The sequence below is a fragment of the Lycorma delicatula genome, chromosome 2 (genome assembly GCF_047948215.1).
Source record: "Lycorma delicatula isolate Av1 chromosome 2, ASM4794821v1, whole genome shotgun sequence".
Taxonomy (NCBI): Eukaryota; Metazoa; Arthropoda; class Insecta; order Hemiptera; family Fulgoridae; genus Lycorma; species Lycorma delicatula.
In genome coordinates this window covers 173,951,715-173,966,978 of record NC_134456.1, presented here as the reverse complement: position 1 = coordinate 173,966,978, position 15,264 = coordinate 173,951,715, and the positions used below count along the sequence as shown (strand labels likewise).

The following is a 15,264-nucleotide window of genomic DNA, read 5'->3' as shown; positions in this document are numbered from 1 at the left end:
GCTTTTCAATACATACAATACATATTATTCTCTTCATTCAGGAAATAAAAACGAAATGGTATTGTAAAATGTAACTCAGCATATGTAATACATAATTTGTCACAATTCCCATCTACTTTTATTATTCAGTTGTTTATAGAAGTTATAGAAATAACTAAAATTATGTTCATTTACATATATATTAAAAAATAAAATAAATTTTAAACAATTTTTTCTTGAAGATGGTATTACTTTTTTCACTGCTTCTGTATCTATCCCTGGACAGTACAACAAAGTAGAGGACACTACAATAATAATACCTAACTGAGCATTACAAAATTATTGCCAGTGTACTAATAATGCTGTTAACTAAAGTATAAACTGACTTTAATAAGGCAAATTAGTAAAATGTTCTTTATTTTGTGTGTTTAGCTCTTTACTTTATAATAGCAATGTTTTGTTAATTTATGTTCATACTCTTAGAAATTAAATTTCTCTGCTGCTATACTGTATATGTATGAATATATGTTCACATAAAAGCATATTCTACAGTGTAGTAAATAAATATTTACATAAATATAATGTACAATGTCACTATCATTGTTTAGTACCATACATTTGTTAACCTTGAGATTGTATGTTTATTATTGTTGACATATTGAATAATTAACATTATAAATACTATTCTTACCTTTACTCTATAGGTTAGGTTATATAACTAGCAAGTAACTTATAATTTCAATGTATATTGTCATCATTAATAATTGAATAAATTAAAATTTATTGCATTCTATTGTCAGTTAAATACTGTTTAGTACTATTGTTTTTCTATTTTAAAAGAGAAAATTAGTTGATTTATAGTGGGCCTAATTAAAGATTTAAATTTAGTTTTTTAATATAATGTATTAAAATTAAAAAAGGAGATAATGTTGTTAACTTAAGAATAACCCAATTGTAATTATAAAACTTACTGGTAATTTTTTTTTATTAGAAATATAATTTAAAAAGTTATAGCATTGTGTCCTGACTGTTGATTAATAATGTGAACTTAAACTCAATTAATTGGATTAGTTATAGTGCTTGAAATGCTAATTATTGATAACAAGTATGTTTGTAGTAAGACTCACTGGTTATGTTAGTGTTGGACCAGATATTTTTTGCTTCAGTAACATTTGTTAGAAAAATTCTTTGATCTTGTCAAACATTTTGAGAGTTGTATGTAAAAACCAACCCAGCTTTTTCAGTGCCATAGTTATTGCCAGATAATTTTTTATTATGTATGCTCAACTTGACATATTACATTGTACTTGACATATTAGAATGTTGGGTCATTGTACATGCACAAGAGTATGACATTCAAAGTTTTGAGTGCAGAACAAATATCTGTATCTTTGTACACCTCTGAATTATAGTTGTTCTGAGGAGTGGAGTAAATTTAACATGATTAAACTAACACACTACATTAATGTGAAAAAGATACAAATGTTATTGAATGTCATTTTATCGTTTAAAGAGGTATTTTTTAAATAAGTATTCTTTCACTTGTAATCTGTTTATATTTTTTGGAATAAAGATTATTATTATTTTGTTCAGCTACGGAATTATAATATAAGTTGCACACATTATACTTGTTTACAAGTTGCCTTAATAAATGCCAATGGAGACAACTGATCAATTGATGTAAAATATAGTTGAAATAGTTGATGTGCTAATATGAACAATTATTAATAATTAAAAAATAAACATTCTTTAACTAAAAATGGCACTAAACAGTGCTGTGTAGAGTATCTACCAGTTATGGTATTGTTGATTGTTAGGGTTTCATAAAGGCCAGATGTTTAGAAGGTTGAGTTTATCTTAATTAGTTTAGGTTAGATCTATTATACATTTGTGTTATATTGTAATTAAAGAATTGTTAGTTCACTTAGAGACAGGTTGTATATAAAATATATATCTCTATTGTTGATTAAGGGAACAGTAACTTTTTCTCTATTGCACTTCTAGCAATTCATAAATTGTTTAATAATATTTATATTATGTAAAAAACATATTATATGTATATTTATAACTATGAACTTTAATGTTAAAATATAATAACAGATTTACTGTTATAGTTTGTTTCGTTCACAAATTCATATTTAATTTACTACCAATATAACATTGTTTGAAAGTAAGATCTATAATTTATTTTACTATATTAAATCCGCTTTTATACTTGTATATAACAAGTTAAAAAAATACTTGTTTCTTGCAGAAAATTATACATAAGACCAACCAATTTGAAAGCAGACTTGATCACTGCACTAACTTGTGCCAAGTAAGGTTTTTTTTTTTAATAGGTAGATTTCATAAGAAAGGAAGTAAATTCGACTTCCGGAAAATTTCTTCACGTTTCACATCCCCCAGGCCCCAAAACCATTGTCAGTTCAAAAGTTTATATGTATATAATATATGTATTTCACTTTCTTGTGGACAGGATAACTGCTGTAATTTTGCGCCAGTCATTTTAAAATTGATATATACAATATAACGACCCAAAATCTTGGTTGAGTTCATTAAAGGACAAAATCCTTTGGGTGGAAATGGGGAGCTTTTTAAAAAAAAACAAAATATTGCTGTAACGTTTTTAAGTAAAATATTGAATTTGTTTAAAGTTCCTACTATTTTCTGGATAAGAGCCTAAAACTTATCTAAGTTTTTTGGTATCACCAACCATTGACCCAAGGGGTGGTAAAAATGTGGTTTCGAAGACAAAAAAAATCATAACTTCCTTAATAGGCATAGTATCAAATCTGTTTAAAGTGGTTGTTGTTAGTCTTCTAAACATTATCTAAAACTTTTGTCTGAAATAAAATTTTTGATATGACCAACCCTTACGGCAAGGGATGACCAAAATATTGCTGGAATTGTAAGAAGACAGGGCTTGTATGCTAAACATGTGAGACTTTTTCACATGCAACCATTATTAAGTAAATTTGAAGTTTTTTTTAACTTTACGGTGGAAATCTTTTTTATTCCCTACTTAGTATTGTTGTAATCTATGCCTTCCGGCTTGCCAACAGGGATTTTTTAGTATTACAGATTGATCAGCCTATATTTGGATAAGGCTGATTGCCAAATGGTAATTAAGTTTACTGCTGAGGCAGTGTATCTTGGAAACAAAGTAATTAAATAAAAATTTCATGCTGTTGGAATAGTTAAATTTACAGAACAGATTGAAATCAAGAGAGAGAGAGAGAGAGAGAGAGAGAGAGAGAGAATAAATTATTGTTCTATTTTAACTTTAATTTAAGAAGGTGTAATGATGTGAAATTTTAATAAAAATAATTACCTTAAATTTGTATTTTTATTTTTGTTGCAGGTTCATACATATCTTGTACTTGAGCTTCTCAGTGGTGGTGAGCTTTTAGAACGAATTAGAAGAAAAAATCGGTTTACAGAAAGTGAAGCTAGTCGAATTATGCATCAGTTAGTATCAGCTGTGAATTTTATGCATTCAAGGGGTGTTGTGCACAGGGATTTAAAACCAGAGGTGAGAATGTAATCTTTTGTTTATAATGAATACCCAAAAATAAAAAATACCAAAAACATAACCAAAAAGTCCCACTCATTTCAACATATTATATTAAAATAAAAATATGTCAAAATTCTCAAAATGAAGAGAAAGCAGTATATTTTATAAATATGGTCACTCATTAGAAAATAAATACACTAGTTGGAGTCTCCAACTATTGTATTTATTTTCTATTTTTGGTGGGAATTTATTAAGATTTCCACCAAATGGAATGACTTGAAATGACCTGGTGAGGTATTCAAATATGTATGGAGTTTATTGAATGTTGAATAAAATAATAAATTTTGTTAATGGTTGGATTTTTTTTTCACCTGTTTTAATAAGTAATATGAAAATGAATTGAAGATAGTAAGAAAATATAAATCAACAAATGTAGGTACAAGTAAATATAAGAAATTCATGTAAGTGACATTGTCAATAGACAATGCTTCTATTAGAATAAAAAAAATCAAGGCAATTTTATGGAAACTAGAATTTATACATTAGCTTAATTGACATAAAAACATGAAAAAGTTGTTTATTTTCTCCATATATCATTCAAAGTACTATAAAAGTTAATTTCTGTTGCAGTTCAAATTTGTGTTATACTCCATTTAATACACATGGTTGGTTAGTATGTGATGAATTGGTACATGATATTTATACAGTAGATACTAGATATATCACATGCCAAGGGATATATCGCATACCATGTGTAGTAATTGGCTCAAATTTGAATTAGAAAGAACAACTTTAATATGACAACATAACTCATACTGATGACTTATATGTTAATGAAAAAATACCTTTAATGTATTACTGCTTGTTAATACAGTCAGCTTACTCATTTTGGGACTTTACTACCTCAACTGACATTTTACAAATAAAGCATGTGCAAAGAAAATGGAAATCATAGATCATAGAAGCCAGCTAGAAGGTAGATAAATTTATTTTGTGTCCACAATTTTGTATTGCTAGATACCCAGCAAAAAATTATATTATATATGTTTTCCTTTTCAAGCACTGATTTAAATTTAAATGTTTATTGGATGATATAAACATATCGGATAATGTTTGAAATCACAACATATAAGAATATGAGTCATATTTTCTACTGTGAGATGTGGGGCAAGAACTTCATGTAATTTAGCTGTACAGTTTGTAAAGCTTAAAAAATACTGGGTTTCAGTATAATTTTTTTCTTATGCTGTTGAAAGATTATTTGAATCTAATTCTTGCTTTGTAGTGTATTAAATACACTATTTTATGTGTTATAATGAAGCTCAATATACGTTAAGGAGTCGTTGAATACATGACTTTTTGTGGTATTGAGATTATTTTGGAGTGGAATTGACTTTACTTTAATGTTTCAAAATATATTTCTTTTTTTTACTGTCTTTCAATAAATAATCATTCATTTTTTTCCAGAATTTATTATTTACGGATGATAGTGCTACGGCTGATATTAAGGTTGTAGATTTTGGATTTGCTCAGCTTAAAAAAGAAGGTGACTCATTACACACTCCATGTTTTACTCTTCATTATGCAGCACCTGAGGTGTTAAGTCAAGCAGCTGATGGATATGATGAAAACTGTGACTTGTGGAGCCTCGGAGTTATTCTGGTAATTAGAGAAGAAGCATTTATATTGTAAATTAATTTCACAATAATTTGTTTTAAAGGAAGCTGAAATATTAAAAATATTATTGTTCTGTTTGTTAACAATAAAAATTACTACAAATTTATTTTCCCTTTTTTAAAATTTATCTTTACTTTTATTTTTCATTTTACTGTAAATTTATATTTGGTGTAATAATTTAATATGTTTGTTATTGGATTCAGTACTGCAAGATGTTTAAACAGTTTAATGCTGCTGACAATCATTCTAAGTAAATTTTACTGCAGTTTTAGTAGTTATTGAGTTTCTATTTACTGGTGTGATATCTGATACTAACATCATGGAATTCACTCATTCAAAGGAAAACTGTAACTGGTGTTTAACTTTGATGAACATCAAATGTGAATTAGAGAGCTTTCATTTTTTTGCTTCATATTAATGAAAATAAATTTCAATTATGTGGTTCAAGAAAGCAAACTAGGAACAGGCTTCTGTGACAGCTGAATCAGATCTTTCATTGCATTGAATTTCTAATTGTAGCAATGAAGACATTTTTTTTTGTCTTCAATCATTTGACTGGTTTGATTCAGCTCTCCAAGACTCCTTATCTAGTGCTAGTCGTTTCATTTCAGCATACCTCCTACATCCTACATCCCTAACAATTTGTTTTACATATTCCAAATGTTGTCTGCCTGCACAATTTTTTTCTTCTACCTGTCATCCAATAATCCAGGATGCCTTAATATGGCCTGTAAGTCTGTCTCTTCTTTTAACAATATTTTTCCAAATGCTTCTTTCTTCATTGATTTGCTGCAACACCTTCATTTGTCACTTTATGCAACCATCTGATTTTTAAAATTTTCCTGTAGCACCACATTTCAAATGCTTCTAATCTTTTCTTCTCAGGTACTCTGATTGTCCAAGTTTCACTTCCATATAAAGCTATGCTCCACACATATACTTTCAAAAATCTTTTCCTGACATTTAAATTAATTTTTGATGCAAACAAATTATATTTCTGACTGAAGGCTCGTTTCGCTTATGCTATTCAGCATTTTATATCGCTCCTGCTTCATCCATCTTTAGTAATCTTACCTATTCGGCATTTTATATTGCTCCTGTTTCGTCCATCTTTAGTAATCCTATCTCCCAAATAATAAAATTCTTCTACCTCCATAATCTTTTCTCTTCCTATTTTTACATTCAGTGGTCCATCTTCGTTATTTCTACTACATTCCATTACTTTCATTTTGTTCTTGTTTATTTTCATGCGGTAGTTTTTGCGTAGGACTTCATCCAAGTCGTTCATTGTTTCTTCTAAATCTTTTTTACTCTCAGCTACTACATCAGCAAATTATAACAATTACTACATAATTAAATCTGCTGATGTAGTAATTACTACATCAGCAAATCGTAACATCTTTATCTTTTCACCTTGTACTGTTACTCTGGATCTAAATTGTTCTTTAACTTCATTAACTGCTAGTTCTATGTAAAGATTAAAAAGTAACAGGGATAGGAAACATCTATTTTGGACTTCCTTTTTTATTACTGCTTCTTTCTTATGTTCTTCAGTTATTACTGTTGCTGTTTGGTTCCTGAAAATGGCTGAACATTTTATTTCAGTCTACGTTATCGAACACCTTTTCCAGGGCTATAAATGCCAAGTGTGTTGGTTTGCTTTTCTTTAATCTTCTTTTACTATTAATCTTAAGTGCTAAAATTGCTTTCCTTGTCCCTACATGAACTTTTCCTGAAATCAAATTGGTCTTCTCCTAACACTTCTTCCACTCCTCTCAATTCTTCTGTACAGAATTCTAATTCTGATTTTTGATGCAGATTTTTGTTTCAGATTTTTTTTTTTCTAGTTAAGCTAATTGTTTTGTATTCTTCACATTTTTCTGCTTCTGCTTTCTTTGGTATCATGAATATAACACTCTTTTTGAAGTCTGACAGAACTTCCCCTTTTTCGTAAATGTTATATACTAGTTTGTATAAGCTATCAAGCGCTTCCTCACTTGCACTGCGCAGTAATTCTGCAGGTATTCTGTCTATTCCAGGAGCCTTTCTGCCATCCAAATCGTTTAATGCTCTCTTAAATTCAGATTTCAGTATTGTTTCTCCCCTTTCATCCTCTTTCACTTCCTCTTCTTCCTCTATTACACCATTTTCTAATTCATTTCCTCCATATAACTCTTCAATATATTCTACCCATGAAGAAATTTAATTATGTATAAATTAAAAGTAACTGGTTTAATATAAATTAAAAGTAAGTAAATGTATAACCTAAAAAAATGCTTATCTGCCTTATATTAGTATGTAGATAATAATAATTTAAATGTTGTAATAATTAAAGTAACATCTAAGTTACTTAAGTTGAGTTTTAAGATTAAATAGTTATTGGATAAATATGTTAAATTTAATAATAAGTTACTTATTACTATTTCTGGATATCTGGAAATATCTTCTTCTAAGCTCTGAAGTTATTGTTTTACAAAATTTAAATGTCATTTTATCATGCTGATCTATAATCATGGTTGTTGCATAAGTTTTGATCTACAAATAAATTTATAGATCATACAGTAGCTCATTTATTTTAATAAAAATAAATTACTAAATTTACACTTATTCTTAAAATTGTTTTGTATTTACTACTTTCTAATATTAACAATTTTATGTAATCTTGGTATGTATTAAAGCAGTGGTTCCCAAACTTTTCCAAGTTATGGCAAGAGATAAAAATAAATAAAACTTCATTATATATAAATGTATCTTCATTATATTTTTACTTTATTAACATTAAATTAATAATTATGAATGTCTTGGTTCAATTAATTATGAAGCTTTTACAATATTTCGCAGTGCTCCTGTGAAAAGACTATGGCTCCCTGGGGCACCGTGGTGCACAGTTTTGGAATCATTGTTTTAAACTGTATTTCTAGTAGTTTGTGTGGAGCAGGGACTGAGGTAGATATTATTTTGCCAAATGCATAAATAATGGTTATTTGGATTTAACTGGTTAATTTTGATTTAATGGTTAATGCATAAAGTAACTGTTTTGGATTTAATTGAAACCTGTTGTAACTGTACTTGAGAAACCTTATATGCCTGTTTCGTAAAATTTGTTAAAATCAAAGAACTTGCTGAAAACAAACAAAAAATTTGTCTTTATTTTGCCTCTTTATGTATTTCAGCCATGAAATCTTGATTGAGTATCATTCCTATCTCTTCCAATTGAATTAATACAGATGTGGGCATTTATATTTTTAAATATTTGTTCATCTATATATATATTTTATTTTAGTAAAAATAAATTACTGAATTTACATCATCCTGTTCTACCTTAGGTTTTAAACTTGTTACAGGCTGACGCCGTTGGTAAAGATAATTGTAGCAAATTTCTGTCTATGTTTGATTTGTCTTGGTATTTCTAAAATTAATGGGTCTGTCCTGTAAGGCTTTCTTGAGAGAAGCCATTCCATTCTGCAGATGTCATACTGGAAAGATATACACATGCCTGAGATTGAGATACTGGAGAGTATCATATAGAGTCTCATATTTCAACAAACTGTGCTGTTCTTTAAAATATTTACTAATGGTAATGTGTCTGTTGCTGACACTTATTTTTTTATTGTTTACTCTTCTGGGCCTTCTCACTGTACTAGTAACTATCAGATTCCTTATAATCTGCATAACAGTCTTTTGTAATTGCTGTTGTAAATTTGGTATGTCTGGTGTATCTTTAATGACATATAATTCTTTGATTTCATTACATATGACCAAAACCTCATATTTAAATTTTATACTTTTTTTTTTTTCATTGGATACAGAAAACCTGTCACTCAAAATTATAATAGGAAATGTTCATGACTTTGAACATCTCATTAAGAGACAGTGCTTCTAAAACTAACAAAAATATAAATTTAGCTTTCTTTATTAAATTTTTTCTAATTTATGCAACAGTTTTTTTTCCAATTATTTATTGTTTCTTCTATTTATTTTTAGTATACCATGTTGAGTGGAAAAGCACCATTTCATGCACAATCACGTGATGATAGTGCAGCAGCTGTGATGGCACGTATTAAAGGAGGCTCATTCAGCTTTCAAGCTGATGCTTGGTCATCAGTTTCAACAGAAGCTAAACTTCTTACTAAAGGTAAGAAGTTGTTTGTTTTTAAATTATGATTACATGAGTGCATATATAAATACACTTTTTAAATATTTAAAAAATGCATATATATGCATTTTTAAAAGTGACAAAAAAAATAAAATAGCTCCTATAATTTATTGTTTTAATTGATTAAAAGAAATCAAAAATAATAAATTATTTGTTAATGACAAACTATTGCATTTTGTGTCAGAAACTGTTGCAGTTTTACATTTTTATAGTGCCCCCTTTAAAAAAATGTATTTATATTTTTAACTTTTGAGTAATTAACATTTTTTTTTTAAGTTTGAGTAATTTAAGTCATTAAATCATAGGTTTCTACCTATGATATTCATTTTTTTAACTTATGAATAATTTTTAGTGTTCTTGATTATTCAAGTTACTAAAAACTAAATGTTACTAAAGCATATTTATATATTAGCACTTACACGATTTATGTATGACCTAACTAATGTAAAGCATTGGGCTTTAGATTATTGGTGAATGTGGAATTTTTGTGACGGACCGTATTAAAAAGTGAAATCCACAGCATTAAATATAGTGAATCTTATTTAACCAATTTATTATTAATAAAATTTTACCACGACTTGGACAGAATACACACTGAATGTTACGGTTAATGTATTTTTGTTTTAGGTTTGCTGACAGTAGATCCAAAGCAACGTCTTAGGATGTCTGATCTTGTAAATAATAGCTGGTTACAAGGATATGATGTCGCTACAACTCCACTAATGACTCCAGATGTTCTCACTACTGGTTCATCTCATCGATCTGCAGAACAGGCTGTTAAACATGCCTTCATTGCTTTTCACCAAGCTCATCGAGAAGGCTTTAGACTTCAGGTAATTATAATTATATTTTTTTTCTGCTGGAAATGGTTTAATTTAATGTATATCTAGTTGTTAAGCATATGCCTTGCTGTGAATACATACATACATTCATATGTCACTTGTTTATTTTGTCTAAGTTATCGTTTTAAGTTACGCTAATTTGAATAGTAAGTATAAATGTTGAACCATTGACTGTTTTGACTTATTGCTTTATCAATATCTTGTTAGATGAAGGTTTTATCTAATAATAATAATAATAATACAAAAAATAAGGTAATGTACGAAAAACAATAAGTTTTTGATATGCAGTTTGTTAAGCATGTGGTTCATCATATGATTGTACTTTTTTTAATTGAAGAAGAAAAATATTACTTCTTTGCAAAAATTATATTTTTAGTTTTGTCTGATTAAAATGTATGGTTAATAAAGTTGCTTAGTACTTAAAATTGAGATAGGTTAAATTAAATAAAATTTAGATTAGGCTACATTAATTCTTGGTGAGTTTTAATTGTGTTATTTTGCCATTACAGTGTAACTTGAGAGCTCATAACTTCTTAATCAGGCTGTTTTTTTAATACTTTGTTGAGTAAATAAGTGGCTTATTTTGTTAAGTTCAGGTTATTAAGGAATTTCTGGGTTCAGATTTACTTTGATGAGCCCAACTCTTGCATTCTTGTTCTTGCACTCTTTTAATGTTTTTCTTTTGATATCTTTTTTTACATGGATACATCAAAAGCAAAAGATGTTTTGTAGCATGCAACAAAAGCAATGGTGAAATAAAAAAAATAATAAGTTGCAGACAAAAAATGTTGACTGCTTCTTTCTTTCTGAAATATTACCAGATATTTTTTCATTATTTAATTTTACTTACTGTTTGACTTCTTTTTATAATTTTTTCTGTCTTTTGCAAACTGATCTTTTTTCTTTTTTACTATAAACTGTACTCAATTTGTATACCTCCTTAGATGTGTTCTTTTTTGTCTTTATGTGTTCAACAGTGTGAGCTTTTGTTTAGTTTATGGTTTTGTTAGTACTAGACTATAAAAATAGGAAAAGAAAGTTATATATGTTAAAAAAAGCATATAATTATCTTCTGGATAATGATTTGTTAAAAAAATTTTTTTTACAAATTTTTTCCCTACTTATATGAAATACAGCACAGGTGTGTTGCATAGTCTGTTGAGCTCATTAAATTATTAAACTTTATAAATCATTAAAAAAGTAGTAGTTCCAGTGATTGTAATAATTCTGGTATTAGTTTTTCCCATATAAACTGGTAATTGAATGAGTTAATTATCATAGCAATTTTTTGAAAATTCTTTGTAAGCTCCTTATGTAAATATGAGATAATTAATTTTGTAATTGAACTGAAAATATTATTAATTTAACTTTTTATGCTAATACCCTCACTTTTCATCAGTACTGTAATCCTTACTAACTCATTCATTAATACTTAATGATAATTTGAGGTGAGAAAATGATATTATAATGGCTTATTAAATCACATTAAGTAATCTGTCACTTGTAAAAAACATTTTTTAAATGTATGATAATTTTTTTTATCAATCCATGAATAAGTTGATGCTGTTTTTCTGCATTAAATTAAAATTTTTCTTAATGGGTTTTAGGATGTTGAGAATGCAAAGCTGGCACAAAGGCGAAGAATGAAGAAGTCCTCAACAGACAATCGAAGTTTTTCTACGTCCAGCAGTTTCTCTAGCTCAAGTTCCTCAGGTAAAATCTAATTTCTTTCTTCTATAAGAAATTAAATCAAATTAACTATTGGTGTCATTAAGTAACAATTCCAAACAATCACAGTTAATCAAATTAAAACTTTCCCAGCATTATTTAATTTCAGTGATCTGCTGGAACAAATTTGTTAAATTTCACTTTAAAAATAAATATTACCTTTGGAGTTTTATAAATTTTATTTTATTTTTATGATGCTTTTCACAGAGATATTTCTAGTGTTATGAAACTGCTAACTTTTAAAAGAACATATTTTTACAAATTTTTACTTTTGAGGAAGTAACAACAATAATATTATAGGAAAATTAAAAAGTCTTTGGTAGTCTAAATTCCTGGTGTGATTTTTTAGGTAGGTTTCTCTTTAGATTTATTCAGAAGTTTATTATTGGGTTTTATATAAGATGATATCATTATTATTTTATTTTTTTATTTATAGCTCACATTGTTGTTTGTGTTTTGTGTTCAGTGTATTTTTCTGATTGTTATGTTATTTGAAGTAATTCAGATGTTCATTATCCAGAATTTCCTGTTTACTATAGTTCAAGAATAGTATTGAATAGTCTTTTTAACTCATTAATGCATTCCTAATATTACAGCTCTTACTTTTTTCTTAACTGGTGATTTTAAGTAGTTAAGGGGGTTTCTTACACATGAGTTTTTACTTACAAGGCCATATAATATAATAAAATTTGTTGCTAGTCAGTAGAAAATTAGTAGTCACTTATGTGCAGTTGTTTAATACTTATGTGCAGTCCATTGAATAACATGTTGAAACTTTATATATTTTAAAGTCAGTGAAACATAATATATACAATGTTTTTTGTAGAACAAAAACATGTTTGTAACAAAAGTTTTTGTAGAACAAAAAACATTTCTGTTTTGTTTGTTTTTTGTAGAACAATTTACATCATTGAATATCTTGTCTGTTGTAGATATAAATCAATAATATTTTTATTCTGAATGAATATTAGCACTATTTGGATTAGTCATGTCTTACTTACCTCTGTGGCTATTCTTTTGTTCATAGTGTTTTTAATATGCATTCTGTGTGGATAATATTTAAATAATATGAATATTATTTGGGTTATTTAAATTAGAATTACTCATTCATAATCAATACTTTGTATGAACAACTAATATTCAATTTTTGAACTCTTCATAAAATTTGTGAGCTGTCATTTTTTCCTAAATTTAGCTACTAAAAAATATGTTAAAAATCTATTTACTGGGTATCTACGATACAATCCAGTGTTTGTTTATTTCCTTGTTACTTTACTTTATTTTTCTTATGGGAAGTGATGTCTGTATCTCCTGTAGCTTAGTCTAAAATATTGTAGCAATGATATTAACTAGTCAACAAAATGTGCTAATATGTATTTATACTTGATTTAGTCTGATGATACCTATTTGATATTAGTCTATGATAGATTAAAAAAAATTATGAAAAAATAAAGTGTTTTAATTTATGAGACTGGTTTAAGATATTAATGACATAAAACAGACTGTCAACATTTTTAATGAATAATTTTTGTTTATTCAGGTATGTCATCAATTCAGACACCATCATCAGTCAGCAGTCAAACATTGCAAAAACCAAAGCTGCCAACGCGACCACCAAAATCCATGGAAAGCAATGTATTCAATTTTGGAGAAGCTCGTGTTCGTGAGTATCTTTCAAGTCTTTCATCTTCTCCCTCATCGGATGAAAGTGAAGCAGGTCCAAGTTCCAAAGACAGTAGTATCCTTTTATTATCTCCAGTACCAAAAAAGAAGCGTGAAAGTTCAGATGTTATTGAGTGTGTATCAGAATATAATAGAGATTCAGAAGTCAGCTCAATCGAGCAAGTTAACGATAGATTACCAAGTGTTAGTGTTAGCTCAAGTGATAGTAAAGACCAAATAACAGAACATTCTACTGGTCCAATGACTAGAGCCAAAAAACGAAAACTAGTTTTGGAATTTTCCCCTGAATCAGACAAGAAGTCATCTGCTGAAGTCCAAGTTAAACGGCGACATAAACATCACCACCACCATTCCAAACATCACCGGCATCGGCATGAGAAACGACAAAAACGTTCAGAAACTATTGTATTAGAATAATTTAAAAAAATAAAATTATGAATTGCTTATTAGATGCTTCAAAATTTAATTTTATTATTTATCAGAGTTCAAATGAAAATTGTTTTACTGAAAAAATATTTATGGGAATTGGGTTTTTTTAAAATTCCATTGGGTATTATCATAATTATATTACCATAATATTACAATTATCATTTAATATAAAATTTATTTTAAAAAAATGTATAAATAACTAAAAAAAATTTATTAATTTTAATTTTTAGATGTCAAAAATGAAGCTTAGCATGTAATATTGTTTATTTTATGTATTTAAATAAATAGTGACATGATTTTATTCTATCAATTATTTGTTTTTATAAAATTAAACTGTATTATATTTATTTTTACTTAAAGGATTATTTGAATTAAGTAAATATAATTTGTATGTTATTGTAGTGCAATTTTAAGGGTGCGATTTCAGTTGTTGCAAATGTAAAGCAACATTCAGTTTGCCTTGGTTTAGTAAAAGAGAGGATTTACTATTTAGTCAAAATGTTAATATATTTTATTAAGTTAACTTTAGTCATTAGATAGTTTAATTTTAATGTAAACCCTTTTGCAGTCATGGGGAAATTTTTACATTTTTAGTTAATGGTAATAACTATAGTAATGAATATTTAACTTCATTGTTTATTTTGCATTTAAGATATAAAAAAAAAAAAAATATCTGAATGAATAGTTTTCTTTCCTGTTTCACTATTAGAGCTGTAGAATTAAATTATATAAGACAAAGAGTGATAAATGTTTAGAATTAAGTCATGAATTTTTTTTTCATTAATTCTTGATTTCTGTTTAATTTAACTGTTATATATTTTTTTTAACATTATTCTAATATTAATTTTTTATTATTTATACAAATTTCTGAAAATTTTTATAAAATTGTTATTATTCTTTATTAATGGTTTTTTAATGCATTTTTACAATACTCAAAAAAGTGCTTTAAATAATAATAGTTGTGATGCATAAAATCATTTCTTATATTTAAATGCACAAAAATTTAAGAAAATTTTAGTTTTTTATTTTTAATCTAAAAAAGTAACAACAGTAAATTAATTTTGTAAGTGTGTCAGGTACTTTTCCATTATTGTAATTATAAATGTCATTGAATTGTATGCAATCTTTAGAGCAATCAGTTGTTTAACATTTCATTAAAAAGACAAAAAAAATTATTAGTAAATGTTGTAAATGATGCTTTAAATGTATATTATCTATAAGAAAAGACTTATTAATTGTAATAAAAGTAGGGATCG

General features: G+C 27.3%; 1 protein-coding gene across 1 annotated transcript in view; it reads left to right on the top strand.

The window, feature by feature from the left end:
• The window catches only part of LOC142319430 (ribosomal protein S6 kinase alpha-5-like), a 257,701-nt gene extending 242,761 nt beyond the window's left edge, over nt 1–14,940 (top strand). Inside the window, exons 12-17 of the mRNA XM_075356704.1 lie at nt 3,341–3,511; nt 4,961–5,155; nt 9,155–9,305; nt 9,954–10,159; nt 11,776–11,881; nt 13,437–14,940. Of these exons, the coding sequence (XP_075212819.1) occupies nt 3,341–3,511; nt 4,961–5,155; nt 9,155–9,305; nt 9,954–10,159; nt 11,776–11,881; nt 13,437–13,996 (1,389 nt within the window). The 3' untranslated portion in view covers nt 13,997–14,940. The remainder of the gene's footprint in view (nt 1–3,340; nt 3,512–4,960; nt 5,156–9,154; nt 9,306–9,953; nt 10,160–11,775; nt 11,882–13,436) is intronic.
• The last annotated feature ends 324 nt before the right edge of the window (nt 14,941–15,264 follow it).